This window comes from Sapajus apella, unplaced genomic scaffold, assembly GCF_009761245.1.
Source record: "Sapajus apella isolate SASKATOON/1434 unplaced genomic scaffold, GSC_monkey_1.0 scaffold82, whole genome shotgun sequence".
NCBI lineage: Eukaryota > Metazoa > Chordata > Mammalia > Primates > Cebidae > Sapajus > Sapajus apella.
The window spans coordinates 3,717,532-3,733,427 of NW_022437022.1; the positions used below are offsets into that span (position 1 = coordinate 3,717,532).

At 37.1% G+C, this 15,896-nt stretch overlaps 1 protein-coding gene across 13 annotated transcripts in view; it reads right to left on the bottom strand.

The window, feature by feature from the left end:
- The window catches only part of QKI (QKI, KH domain containing RNA binding), a 169,507-nt gene that overhangs the window by 96,891 nt on the left and 56,720 nt on the right, over positions 1-15,896 (bottom strand). For all 13 annotated transcript variants that reach the window (XR_004261280.1, XR_004261278.1, XR_004261281.1 and 10 more), the window contains exon 3: positions 10,748-10,864. Coding sequence is in view for 7 of the 13 variants with exons in the window: in XM_032253121.1 (XP_032109012.1) it covers positions 10,748-10,864 (117 nt within the window). In the remaining 6 variants the exon portion in view is untranslated. The remainder of the gene's footprint in view (positions 1-10,747; positions 10,865-15,896) is intronic.

Here is a 15,896-nt window from a genome sequence, read left to right on the forward strand (position 1 = left end):
AAGTGTTTTAATAGATGGTAACTAGTATCTCTAGTGAAATATACCCTAAAAATAGTAAGAGCTCAGGGTAAAATTGTTGTCACCATTGGTAGTAGTGTTTATATTGTTATTCTGAGCTTACTTTGTATTCCTTTTTTGAAATAAAGCAAATGAACCATTATTTTGTGTCATGAGGAACCAGGATTCTCAGTAAGAACGAAGCTACGGATACAAGATTAAACAAAAACATTATAGTCCTATATTTAATCAGAATGAACTTGTGAAAATATTAGTGTATTTCCTAGCTCTAAGAAGCCTACAGTAATGAGCATCACTGCAGCCCAGACTATAACCTCTGTGCTATTACGCGCTCTCTCTCTTTTCTTGTCACTGTTTTTTGGTAACTAAGGTTCCCTAAAAAATTGGCTGATTCCAAGTCTGAGGAAAAATTCTTAAAAGAAGCGTGTGGACTATTGCATCACGTTACACTAGAAAGCAAAGTTACTATTCCTATCTACTAGGACTATGTTGTAAAGGATTTAGAAGTCAATGTGAAGAAGTCCCTCCAATGGCCAAACAACTTAGGCACCAGTTAAGGGAGCGGAACAACTTACTCTTTGCCTCTGGCGGATTCCTGGGAACTGATTCTCTATTTAAAAACTAGTAAATAAAGAATTAAACATTTATTCTGCCTTTCTGATAAAAACTCTATCTAGCTAATATGAAGAAATAGAATATAGCTACTCTGCAACTCTCACTGAAATAAAAGACCCAGAAAACAATCAACAACGATTGCTAAAATCACACAGAGAAATTGAGACTTTACATACTACCATCGCAACACTAATTATAAAATATTCTTTCAAAAAGGAACAGAAATGAGGAAGAGAAGGTGGGAGAGCTGAATCTAATTAAACTTTTGTCACTACCAATTTACAAGAAATATGGGGAAGACAGATAAATGTTAAACACCACTATGAAAATGCCACTAGCAAAATCCATGGGAATTCAAGACAAATTAACCCAGTGACGCCAAGAGGGAGAAATGGAGGTGAGTGGGAAGTGGCTTAAGGGATCTACCAATCAATTACAATGCAGATGACCCTAATTTGTATGCTCGTTAAAACAAATTATTTTAAAAGCATATTTATGAGACACCAGGGAAACTATTAACACTGACTACATATTTGATGATAAAGAATTTTCTAGAGATTAAAAACACACACACACACACACAAACACATTATCATTAGAGTCCTTCTATTTTGGAGGTAGCTAATGAAATATTTACAGTTGAAATTATATGTTTGAATTTGCTTCTAAAATAATCTGGGAGGCAAAAGGTAGGGGGAGGCAATGGGGAATGAGAAAGTTCCCTCTTGAAAGGAGAGAGGCAATGCTGACCTGGGTGATCGGTAAATAGTTTACTACACTACTTGTCTTTCCACTGCTTAAAATTTTCCATAATGAAAAGTTAAAAACAAACAACAAACTATACCCATGTTAGAGCTTGTCAGAGAGCTAAGTATTCAACAAGATCAATAAAACAGGCTTTTGGAACCCTACTTGTACTTGATGTTACGCCACCAACTGCCAAAGCCACTCTGGTGTATCAATCACAAGACTGAATTAATTTTATCTCTTTCAAAGTGTTGACACAGCAGTAACATATTTCATAAAAATAAAAACTTCCAAGTCCCCTCACCCAAAAATTCAAGGAAATTTATTTATTTGTGCATATCACTATGAATAGTACCTTGAAATTTCCTTTAAGTGTACTTTCCTACGACCTAGCACAAAGTCTTACGCATAAAGCTCTACTATTTGGTGAACTGATATATGTTAGATATAGTGAACCCCAAGTTTCTCTTCAAAGAATCAATATGTATGTTCAGCTCTCATATTCTTTAATTCTCTATTTTAAAGTTTAACTTCCTTGTAGTTCCAGTAAACTTTTTCCACCAGTTCTAATCAGTAGTTCACCTCTGTTCCCCTTGTCCCCTGTCCTGCCTGACTTATCCCGGTTACCTGCTCTGACCCCTGCTTACCTGTTCTGACCTGTCTGTAACCATCCTTCCTGCTAAACCAGCCACCCACCCCACGACTGCCACTCATACACCTGCTCCCTTTAAAACAGCCAATCAGAATTAAACTAGACTGTGCCGTATAACCCTAGCCAACATAGCAGTAGGGGTGACCTCCGTTAGGGCATAAGTACCCCTTACCCTCCTTGTCCAGGTGTATGCTCGCCATTGGTCCAACTGTGAGCCGCACCCTTCTATAGAAGTAAATTGGCTTGAGGAGGAAATTTAAATTCAAGTGCTACTTCTTTTGTGGCATCGAAAATTCTGCTTATAACACATAAGACAGGATATAGAGTTGGAGGAAAAAATGCTGATTATAAAGCAGCATATATAACATGATCCACTTAATAAACCACATGTGTACACGTGTGTATCTACATGAAGAACCATCTACAAGACATACCAAACTATAAACAAGGGTAGTGTCTAGACTAATGGAATTTAAGGAGTCTTTAATTTTCTTGAGACCATCTAGGACTTTCTTACTTTTCTAAAAATATAATGTACGTGTGTGTGTGTGTGTGTGTGTGTGTGTGTGTGTGTGTGTATTTATTTTTTGAGACAGAATCTCACTCTGTCACCCAGGCTGGGGTGCAATGGCACAATCTCGGCTCACTGCAATCTGCCCCTCCCAGGTTCAAGCAATTCTCCTGCCTCAGCCTACCGAGTAGCTGGGATTATAGGCATTTGCCACCACACTCGGCTAATTTTTGTATTTTTAGTAGAGACAGGGTTTCACCATCTTGGCCAGGCTGGTTTCAAACTCCTGGTCTCGTGTGATCCACCCGCCTTAGCCTCCCAAAGTGCTGGGATTACAGCGTGAGCCACTGCACCCAGCAATAAAAATATATTTTAAGCCTAAGAAATAGGGCTAAGAAATCTCTGCTATAAGACATATTTAACAATTTGTAATGTATATGAAAAATACCATGTAAAAAAAGTTATTAAATGCTCTACCTAAAATTCTGTAAAACCAAATTCAAGAATCCCACGTATGTCTGCAATTACACAATATGACTAACAACATTTCAAAAGTCACGCTCCACAAAACACTGAAGTTCTTCAAGGAGTTATAGGGGCATCTTTAAAAATGGAGAGACTATAGTCAAACATATTTGGGAAACAAATATGAAGTTAAAAACTATTACCAACTTATTTCAAAGCCCACTTTCTGACAAGAAGGATTTTTACAATGAATTTGAATATCCAGCGAGAGACAGAAGTTTCTATTTTGTGTATTCTTTAGGTAGAAATGAGGAAGAGAATGGGTTACCTCACTTCTTTAAGCCTCCATTTCTGTTAGAAGACTTTAACTATTTTCCAAGGATGTCCCACAATCTGAACACAATGTAGCACAGATAGTAAAAGTGGCTGATAACATCTAGCCCAAGCTTGTCCAACCCCTGGCCCATAGGCCGCATGCAGCCCAGGACGGCTTTCGACGTGGACCAACACAAATTTGTAAACTTTCTTAAGACATTATGAGATTTTTTTTTTTTAAAGGCACATCAGCTATTTTTAGTGTATTTTATGTGTGGCCTATGACAATTCGTCATCTTCCAGTGTGGTCCAGGGAAACCAAAAGATTGGACACCTTTGCTCTAACCACTGTTATTAGCAGCCCTAGAATGGCTTCTGAGGGCACATCCCTTCATTTTGAGCAAAGAATTCAAACTGGAATTGCTGAGTCTTTGCACATTTCCAGATGATGCAACATCTGACTGACGTGGCTTTGATAAAACTGCATACATTTCACCCATCAACACATTAGGGGAGGACGGAGGAAATAAATAGGAGGTGAGGAAGAGGAACCTACAAGCATGGCTACTTAGTCTCCTCTTGCTTATGAGATGAGAGATTTCAGAAAAGCTGACAAATTGCAGACTGATAAGACAAATGCACAAACGGTGTCCGCTACAATGACCATGCAGATACATTCCTGAAGGGTGAACTTCAATGTACTACTTAACTGTCAGGCCAAAACAATCTGCCAAGTACCTAATTGTGTATAAAACACTGTTCTGTTTTAATGGCTTACTTTCCATTTGATACATTAGAACCAACTGACTCCCACCAGTTTCTAAAGGTGAACCATGCCTTCTAGCATGAATACATTTCCTTCACAGCCCTGGATATGGCCTCTACTACCTCAACTGAAAAAACATAATTACTTCCTTTACCTAAAATTACTCCTCTAGTCTATGGTCATACCACCCTGAATGTACCAGATCTCATCTAAAATTACTTCTCTAGCATTTGTAATCTGCTCAAATTTGTAATCTGCTCAATCTGCATTTTTACAAATTGAAGGTTTATGGCAACCCTGCATCAAACAAGTTTTGTGGTACCATTTTTCCAACAGCACGTACTCAATTTGTGTTTCCAAGTCCCATTTTGGTAATTCTCACAATATTTCAAACTTTACTATTATTATGTCTGCTATGGTGACCTATAGACAGTGATCTTTAATACTACTACTGTAATATTAAAACCACGCCCATATAAGACAGCGAACTTAAGTGATGAGTACTGTGTGCGTCTGGACTGCTCCACGGATCAACTATCCCCATCTCTCCCCCTCTCCTCAGGACTCCCTATTCCCAGGGATGCAACAATATTGAAAGTAGGCCAGTTAATAACCCTACAACAGTCTGTAAGTGTTCAAGTGAAAGGAAGAGTGGCACATTTCTAGGTCAAAAGCTAGAAATGATTAAACTTACTACGGAAGGCATGTGAAAAACCAAGATAGGGCAAACCAGCTAGACTTTTTATGCCAACTGGTCAGGTTGTAAATGTAAGTAGAAAGTTCTTGAAGGAAATTAAAGATGCTATCTAGTGAACACAAGAAAGATAAGAAAGGGAAATGGGCTTACTTGAAGATGGACAGTTTTAGTCTGGATTAAAACAAAAACAAAAACAAAAAAAAAAACATCCACAACATTCCCTTAAGTCAAGGCCCTAACTCTTCAATTTTATGAAGACTGAGAGAATTGAGGTAGTTGCAGAAAAAAATCAGAAGCTAGCATAGGTTGGTTCATGAGATTTAGTTTAAGCCAACTCTAGAACTTAAAAGTGAAACACCAAGAGCTAATGCAGAAGCTGCAGCAAGTCTTCCAGAAGATCTAGCTAAGATCAATGATGAAGGAAGGCGGTGGCTACACTGAACAACAGATTTTCAATTTACTTGAAAACGGTCTTTTACTGGAAGAAGATGACATCTAAAACTTCCATAGCTAGAGATAAGTCAATGCCTGGCTTCAAACTTTCCAAAGACAGGCTGATTTTCTTGCTAGGGGCTAATGCAACTGGTGACTTTATGTTTAAACCAATGCTCATTTACCCTTCCAAAAATACTAGGGCCCTTAAAAATTATGCTAAATGGAACAGGTGCAGTGGCTCACACCTATAATTCCAGTACTTTGGAAGGCCAAGGGTGGTGGGGGAGGCAGACCACTTGAGGCCAGGAGTTCGAGACTAGCCTGGCCAACGTGGCGAAACCTCATCTCTACCAAAAATGCAAAAAAAAAAAAAAAAAAGTAGCTGGGCGTGATGCTGCGTGGTGGTGAATGCCTGTAATCCCAGCTACTCAGGAGGCTGAGGCACAAGAACCACTTGAACCCAGAAGGCAGAGATTACAGTGAGTTGAAATCGTACCATTGCACTCCAGCCTGGGCAGTAGAGCAAGATTCTGCCTTTAAAAAAAAAAAAAAAAAAAAAAATTATGCTAAATGTACCCTGTCTATGCTCTGTAATTGGAACAACACAGCCTGAATGTCAGCACATCTGTTTACAGAAAGGTTTACTGAGTATTTTAAGCCTACTGTTAAGACTTACTGCTCAGAAAAAGAGATTCCTTTCAAAATATTACTGCTCATTGTCAATGCATCTGGTAACCCAAAACCTCTGGTGGAGATGTACAAGGAGATGTACAAGGAGTTTTCATGCCTGCTAACACAACATTCATTCTGTAGCCCATGGATCAAGGAGTAATTTAGACTTTTAAGCCTTATTATTTCAGAAATGTCTTTCGTAAGCCTATAGCTGTCAAAAACAGTGATTCCTCTGATAAATCTGGGCAAAGCATATTGAAAACCTTCTGGAAGGGATCACCATTCTTAATGCCATTAAACACATTCATGATTCACGGACAGAGGTCAAAATATCAACATTAGCATGGGTGTGGAAAAAGTTGATTCCAACCCTTGACTCTGAGGAGCTCAAGAGTATGGTGGTGGAAGAAACTGCAGATGTGGAAACGGCAAGAGAACTAGAATTAGAAGTGGAGCCTGAAGATGTGACTGAATTGCTGCAATCTCATGATAAAATGATCAGGAGTTGCTTCTTATGGATGAGCAGAGAAAGGGATTTCTTGAGATGGAATGTATTTGTGGTTAAGATACTGTGAACACTGTTGAAATGACAATAAAAAATTTAGAATATTACATGAACTTAATTTAAAAAGCAACAGCAAGATTTGAGAGGACTGAGTCCAGTATTAAAAACAGTCCTCCTGTGGGTAAAACGCTATCAAAGAGCACTGCATGCTACAGAGATATCTTTTGTGAAAGGAAGAGTAAATCCATAAGGCAAACTTCGTTGTTCTTATTTTAAGCAATTGTCACAGTCACCTCAACCACCGGCAACCACCACCCTGGTCAGCAGCCATCAACATTCAGGCAAGATCTTCTAGCAGCAAAAGATACAAACTTGCTGAAGGTTCAGATGATCATTTGCATTTTTTTAGTGATAAAGTATTTTTAAACTAAGGTATACATATATTTTTGAGACAGAGTCTCACTCTGTCGCCAGGCTAGAGTGCAGCTGGCGCAATCTCGGCTCACTGCAGCCTCTGCCTCCTGGGTTCAAGCAATTCTCCTGCCCCAACCTCCCAAGTAGCTGGGATTACAGGCACACACCACCATGTCCAGCAAATTTTTGTATTTTTAGTAGAGATGAGATTTCACCATGTTGGCCAGGATGGTCTCAGTCTCCTGACCTCGTGATCTGCCCACCTCGGCCTCCCAAAGTGCTGGGATTACAGGCATGAGCCACCGCACCCAACCGGTATGTATATTTTTTAGACATAATGCTGTTGCACACTTAACAGCCTACAGTATAGTATAAGCATAACTTTCATATGCTCTAGGAAACTAAAAAAATGTGTGACTAGCTTTATTGCAATATTCCCTTACTGTGGTGGTCTGGAACCTGTTTTGTATCTTTTTGTAAAATGAAGTGACAAATGGGTGGGGTCCCTGGATAGTCATAAGATCAAGGCTGATTGCCAGAGAAACCCCAACCAAGTGAGCAGAGAGCTGAAACTTTCAGCCTCATTTCCCAAGCTCTAGGGAAGGGAGACAGGCTGAATGTTGAGTTGATCACCAATGGCCAATGATGTAATCAGTCGTGCCTACATAATGAAACCTCCATTTAAAAACAAAACAAAACAAAAAACAGAAGGACGGGGTTTGGAGAGATTTCAAAAAGCTGAACAAACACATGAAGGTACCTGGAAGGTGGCACACTGGAGAAGGGATGGAAGCTCTGAGCCCCTTCCCACATCTTGCCCTATGTATATTTTCCATGTGTTGTTCATCAGTATTCTTTGTAACATCCTTTATAATAAATGTTTTTCCCTGAGTTCTGTGAACTACTCTAGCAAATTAATTGAACCCGAGGAGGGACTTGCTGGTCAGTCAAAAGCACAGGTCATCACTGGGGCTTGCAGCTAGTATCTGAAGTGGAGACAGTCTTACAGGTCTCAGCCCTCAATCTGTGGTATGTGACATTATCCCCAGTTTTGAAATGAATTAGAGGACATCTAGATGGTGTTTCCTGGAGATTTGTTTGGTTTGTGGGGAGAAACCCTCACATATCTGGTGTCAGAAGTATACTGAATGGTGTGTGAAATGATAGTCAAAGTTTATAATACTCAATATTCAAGTTGTTCTAATACGTCTAAAGTTATCACTCTTAGAAATGGTTCATAATTAGGCCGGGCGCTGTGGCTCACACCTGTTGGCCGAGGTGGGTGGATCACCTGAGGTCAGGAGTTCAAGACCAGCCTGACCATCATGGTGAAACCCCATCTTTAAAAAAAAAAAAAAAGAAAAAAAGAAAAGAAAAGAAAAAAGAAATGGTTCATAATTAACAGCTAGTATACCGCAGATAGAACTCAAACTTCAGTTTCAATTTTCTTTTTTCCAGAGACAGGGTCTAATTCTGTCACCCATGCTGGAGTGCAGTGGCACACAACCATAGCTTACTGCTGTGTCAACTCCTGTGCTCAAGCATCCTCCCACCTCAGTCTACCTAGAAAGCTGGGACTACAGGTGCATGCCACCATACCTGGCTAATTTTTTTAAGTTTTATTGTAGAGATGGGGTCTCACTATGTTGCCCAGGTTGGTCTTCAACTCCTGTGATCCTCCCACCTCAGCCTCCCAAAGTGCTGACATTACAGGTGTGAACCACTGTTCCTAGCCTAGTTTCAAATTTTGACTGCCACATTTTGGCATGTGACTTTTGGCTAATTACTCAACCTCCCTGAGGCTTTGGTCTCTTCATTTAAAAAACAGTAATAATAAAACTTGGCTGGTATAGACAAGACTTTCATAACAATCCAAGAGAATGAAAATTAAAGTGGCATATTAACTTAGTTGCTTAAAACCAGTAGCTTAGTATATTGCCATCTTCCCCAAAGCATTAGCAGTACATAGCATTTATAATTTTCTTTATTTACCAAATCTTTTCAGGAAACAAGAGGGAAGGTGCACCTAAGCCTTTCATTTATTACCTGAACTGGTCACTCCTTTCACAAATATCTTTTTAAGTGCCTACACTCTGTGCCAGGTACTCACCAAACACTAAGGAAACAATACTCCATAAAATAGCCGTAGTAGGCTCTGAGTTTGCCAGTGTAGAGAAGGATTCAGACCAGCACACAACATTCCCATCATAACATTTTTGTTAAAAGTAAAACAGGCAACCAGTAAATTTTTTCTAGCTTTCTTAGTACATATATATATATATGACAACTCTGTAGAAAAGCTTAAAAGCAAATGGCTTTTCCTTTTGAACCCCTGAAATACATCTCAATGAGCTATCTTTATTCTTTACATCAATACTTCTTTTTGCTTCCATCTCTTTTCATGTTCTTTACCAAATAGCCAAGCATTCCATTCTGACTTTACTTTTATTATAAACACTTATAAGAGTACAACAGTATAACCACACAGTTACAAGCTCTAATCCTAGTTGTCTGTGATTATATGAAAGAGTGAGCAAGGTGAGTAGAGGGCCATTACTACAGAAATCATAGAAACTCAAAAGAGGGAAAAAGGGGGTTTTGTTAACTAGCTGACAGAATAGCTTAACTGATGAATATATAATATAATCTTTTCATGCAGATTTATATATCTGTCAGTTGCCAAGACTTCATTCATTGTCCATAGGCAGTTAAACTAGTATTACTTAATGCCCACATAATCCTAAGTCCAAACATCAGAACCAAAACTTTATGGTAACATTCTTTTGAAAAGATTATCACTCAGCTGATTCAAACTATGCACAAATTTTCGTAAGATTCTAATAAAACATTTAGGACAACATCTAAAAATGTTCCACGAGAACTCACAGACTCCCATGAAAATATCTTTAAACACAGCTGACAAAGAATAGGTTATAAGACTTTTAAATAATCGATATTAGGAGAATATTCTGCCCAAATTTGGCAACTAAATCACTGACGAGGAGCAAAAATGAATGAGATCCAGTCAGCCTATGTAAGGGCTTAAAAGACACAGGGCAGAGGGCTCAGAAAACAAGTTTATCAGCTACCCTGTGGGTTTGGTGTTCATTTCGTTAAGTTCCACAAAGCAATTCAGTGCACATGGTATATAACACAGCTAACCATGGACGATTCCCAGATAGCCCCTTCAAGTTAATGTATTTTAAAAAATAAATAAACAAAAACAAACCTTCCTAAAACACTTTTAATCTTTGGCCATCAAAATCTATTTTTTTTTAATCTGCCAATTTGTACAAGGATAGAAATTCAAAAGTACCCTGCCTCATAGTATTGCTGGATAAAACAAACTACGTAAATAAAATTTTCCTAACAATAATATTCAGATAGTTGGGTCTTTACTAATTAAATCAGCAAAAGAAGAAATGCCAGGAGAAACACACACGCACACACACAAAATATACTTTAAAATGTGTTAAAATCAACACAAAATATTGGTGAAACCCAAAATGTATCTAATATGGCTAGCGATAGCCTTCCTTTTAATAAATTGCTATCTTCTAACACTCCCAGTGATTTGACATACATCCAAAGTTATTTGATGATTCTTAAATCTCATCAAAAGAAATATTTTAGATTTTTCAAACTTTTAGTTATATATGTTTACACACAACATTACAGTCTAATTTCCAAATCAGCAGCTTCCCAAATGTAAATAACAAAGTAAGGTAACATGATGAACTCATATTTTAATTTGCTAAGTAAAAGATAATAATTAACAAGGGAAAATCAGACAACATTTTTAAAAAGTTTAAAAGTTCCTGACATGGAGTATAGTGTTTTAGGCACAAAAAAAATCTGGAAATTTGATTATTAGGAAGATGTAAAAGTATAGTAAGTTATTCACATAATGACTTGGCCCATTTTCAAGGACTTACCTTTTTTTTATCCCTCATTGAGCCTTTGCCTCGGACCATTATTTTACATCCTGTCTCTGCTTCAAGTTGTTTGGCTGTAAGTCCTCTAGGTCCAAGAATTCGCCCAACAAAATTAAACTGAAAAAAAAAAAAAAAAAGTCACCATACATTATTCACTTGTTGGAATTACAGCTCTTAAAATATAAAGTATATCTATATTTACTTACTCAAGTTAAATATCTTTTTAATACTAAGTTGAAATAAAATCTAGAGCCCTTATGAATTTCTTGCTAAGTCTCAGGTCTAATTACAATAGCTCATTGTTTAGCACTACGTTTTCAAATGTATTAATACAAACTATGAATTGGGAACAGTATACAGCTAGAACAGGTAAAACTATCCATCAACATATAACCTAAAACAGAGAATATTAATTAATTTGACAAAATATCAGATGCCAGCCAAGAATACAAGTCCCTTCCACAAAACTCCCAACTGTTTCTTTGTAATGACAGTGTTGAAGAAATTGTTAGCGACTGTCCTTTCTACTGAAATCCTTGGGGGGAAGTCTTCTTTTATTTACCTAAGAAAAGTTACACTTTCTCCAAAGCAACTGTTCAGAGAATTATGTAACTGAAAACTATGGGCAGGCTATGCTAAATGTGTCTTAAAAGTACATATTCCTTTATACCTTTAACTTATAAGAAGCCTAAACTCTGAATATCACTAAATGGGACAGTGACATCAATAATTATATAAATAAAAAATTGTACAATAAATAAAAAAATTACCATCCCTCAACAGAAACTCCTAGTATTCATATATACAAGTTATTTCTTTAAGGCCAATAGGAAGAATAGGATGAATAGTGAACAGTAAATTTTCCTCATTTGTATGTCATCTGCATAAAAGACCAAAATATAAGTGTTTGCCATCAGTTCCACAAAAATTCATGAGTAGTTTTCATTTATTTATTCAATCAAATAGGTACTGACTCTTATGCATATGGTCTCCTACTTTTTTCTTGCATTTATTCAACTGTTAGTACATCATTACTTAAAAGTAACATGCTAGAAAATCCACTGCCATCAGGGCTAAAGAAGCTGGATACTTCTGCAATCTTCTGTACTCCACTGGCTCTACTTTCGCATTGCCACATTTTAGAAAAGTGATTCTCAAATGAAAGGTGGTAGGCAAAATGCCCACATTGTTTGAAGAAAGTCTCTGAGGGGATTTTCATACAACTTCTTTCACCCTGTGTTGAGACTCACAGACTGATCTATAAGCACTTAATTTAGCTCTTCAGGATCCTAGATTCTGAAATTTGTCCATAATACCTCTTTATGTTCAAATAAAGCCCCTCATCTTTGCCCAGTGCTTCAGTATATAGTAACTTTACCTCTTTACCCTACTAAACCCCCACCATGATCCACTTTAACAAAGTACTTTGAATTTAGAAACTCATCAACTTAAACTTCCCACATCCCCAATTTAAATAAACTCAAGTAGTATACTATGATTATGTGCTTAAACTCTGAAAGCACATAGATTCTAGCTGGTATTCAAGCTTAAATATGAAGACAGTAATAAGGAATCTGAAAACCGGCTGGCTCGATGGCTGTAATACTAATTCTTTGGGAGGCTGAGGTGGGTGGATCATTTGAGATCAGGCATTCAAGACCAGCCTGGCCAACATGAGGAAACCCCATCTCTACTAAAGCTACAAAAATTAGCCAGGCTTGGTGGTGCATACCTGTAATTCCAGCTACCTGGGTGGCTGAGGCATGAGAATTGTCTGAACCCAGGAGGTGGAAGTTGCAGTGAGCTGAGATCACGCCACTGCACTCCAGCCTGAACAACAGAGCAAGACTGTGTCCAAAAAAAAAAAAAAAAAAAAGGAATCTGAAAATCAAATCAAATCAGCCTCAATTACAGAATGGGGATAATAGTATCTGATAGAGCTACAATAATTTGCATCTGCAGATATATATGCGTATAGCACAATACATATACAAGGTCCAGTGAAAAGTCTGCCATAGTAGATAAGAGCCTACCTTTTTTAAAAAAACACCTCAGGCTCTTACTCTGAATAAAGCTTGGAATGTCATTTCTAGAAGATGTGATCAGTAGCAAATTTGCCCTACAGATCTCCAGAGAGACTTGATGTACAGACATTAAGTTTTGCAGAAAACAAGAATAAAAAGGTGGAAATAATACATAAAACAACTGATCATCACTGCCCACAGAACACCAAGAGCCAGGCATCTGACTTGTAGGTAATGGGCTAGTTTTTTTCTCCAGAAAAACTGAACTACTCCAGAGAAAATTCTGTGTTCCATTATATGATTTCCACTTCAAAGACTGGTGCTTTAGGTGGTCACCCCAAATTAAGGTTGGCAGTGGAAGAGCATATCTATTCATGAACACAAGCTCCTAATTTACAATTTTCATTGACGTTCACTACAGATTCAGGAAAGGCTCTATCATTACAGACAGGACAAAATAAGGAAGCAGGACAAGACCGACACTTGAGAAAAAAAGACTGCAGGGCAAAAAAGATGATTTTAAAAAAAGTCTTTAGTATGTAGTACTAAATGATTTTCTAAAATGGTTGTACATATTTTTATCCCCAGCATAGTAGTATATATTTATATAAAAATTTCTTTGGGCCCACTTCCTCTCCAATATTTATTATCAGTGTTTTTATATTTTAACCATTTTAGTCTATATATTAAATGTTTCCATTAGCATTTCTCTGATTACTAATAAAGCTGAGCATTTTTTCAGGTTTACTGGCCATTTGGATATGCATTTTTTCAAGGACACTTGAAGTTTCCTATATTTTTCCTATTGTGTTATCTTTTCCTTATTGATTTCTACTTTGTGGTTACATAACTGGCAAGTATTTTTCCCATCCTGTGGCTTGTCTTCTCCCCTTTTAACGGATTCTTATGATAACTGAAAGTTTTTTATTTTAATGTAGTTCAAATTTTCAGTATTATCTTCAAGGCTAGTGTTTTCTGCGTCCTGTTTAAAAAAGTCTCTGCCAACCACAAGGTCACCAAGATATCCTCTGGTGTTATCTTTTACAAGCTTTATTGTTAAGTTTTTCACATTTACATCTACAGTATACCAGGAATTGATGTCTATGGATAATTTTCTTTTTCTCTCACATGAATATCCAAATGTTATTGAAAAGATTGTCCTTTTCCAATTGTTCTGCAGTGGTATCACTGTCATAAATACTTATCTATACAATCACCACTCAGTTTCTGGGGAGAGCGGGGGGACTGGTTCCAGGTCCCCACACAAATACCAGAATCCACAGATGCTTAAGTCCCTTATATAAAATGGTGTCATATCTGCACATAACCTATGAACAACTTCCAATATAATTTATATCATCTTCAGATTACTTCAAATATCTAATACAATGTAAATACTATGTAAATCACTGTTATGCTGTATTGCTTAGGAAATAATGATCAAGAAAAAAATTGTATATTTCAGTACAAACGCAGCCATTTGAGTTTCTTCCCCTAAATATTTCTTTAATCCAGATTTTATATTCCTTCATAAGTCAATTTTTAAGTTGTGTCCGTTTTGTCTAAATTTTCAAATTTGTTAAAGTATATGTCTAATTTTATTTTTAATACCTGTAAGATCTGAAACGATGTCTCATTTTTTAATTCTTGACTGGCTACCTGTATCTTCCTGTTTCTTGATTAGCCTTCACAAGTGTTTTAAAAGAACCTGCTTTTGTTGACTGAGGCAGACTGATTTCAAAAATGGTCACAATTCTTTGCCCCTCACTTTGTCCATGCCATCTGCAAAGGGAATCTGTACCTCCTCCCATCTCCTGAATCTAGGCTAGCATTTTGGCTTGCTTTGGCCAACACAATGGAGAGGTAAGAATGATATGCCCACGTGTCAGTCTTCTGTGGTTCTACTCTTATTCTGTTAGAGCCCTTTTCCCCCATGTAAACAAGCTTCGACTAACTTGTTGGGGAATGAAACATAGTGAGCCAGTCATCAACAATGCCTGCAACCAGGTAACTCCCAGAAACAGAACCACCTAGCTGACCCTACAGCTGACTGGAAGAAGGACTCAGGAACTCAGTAAGTAGTTTACTTAAGTTTTAAGTTTTTGGAGTAATTTATTATATTGTAGCTATAGCTAGCTAATATATTGAATGATTTCATTTTGTGTTTGTCTTTAATCGATTTCTACTGTTCATTTAATTATTTCCTTCCTTCTACTTCCTTTGTTTAATCTGCTTTTCTTTTTCCAATTCTTTGAAATGAGTATTTTGCCTACTGGTATTCCTTCTTTCCTAACATATATATCTAAAATTTTACATATACCTCTAAACTGGCTTTAGTTGTATCCCACAAAATCAAGGTAACTTGAAATCTACTAAAGATTTAAATATATATTATTCTGATTTCAACATATAATTCCTAGTTATATTTAGTTTTGATTTCTAGCTTCCTACAGTGTAACTGGCAAATGTATTATGTATAATAGCCATCCTTTAATATTTGTTCAGGCTTGCTTTTCAGCATAGTATATAGTCAATTTTTGTAAATATTCCATAAGTGCTTAAAAAGAATGCAAAGTCGGGTGTGATTAAATTTTATCTGTTTTTCCTTTAACTTCTATTTTTGCTGTATTTGTTTAAAGGCTGTTATAACCAACCCTTAAACAGAGATCTGAACTATGTGGGTCTGCTTATACACAGATTTTCTTTCCATAAATATTACACCAAGTATGACACCCCTCCCACCTTCATCACCTCTTCTGCCTCTGCCACCCATGAGATAGAAGACCCAACCATCTTCCTCAGCCTATTCAATGTAAAGACCACCAAGATGAAGACCTTTATGGTGATCTACTTTCACTTAATGAATAAATATATATTTTTCTTTCTTATGACTTCTTAAAAACGTTTTTCCTATGGCTTATTTTATTCTAAGAATAGAGTGTGACATACAAAGTGTGTTGGCAGACTGGGATTTATGTTATTGGTAAGGCTTCCAGTCAACAGTAAGCTATCGGTGGTTAATTTCGGAGGTAGTTAAAAGTTGTACGTGGATTTCTGACTGTAAAGGGGGTCAGTGCCTCTTACCCCTATGTTGTTGAAGGACCAACTGTGTATCTTTCTGTCAT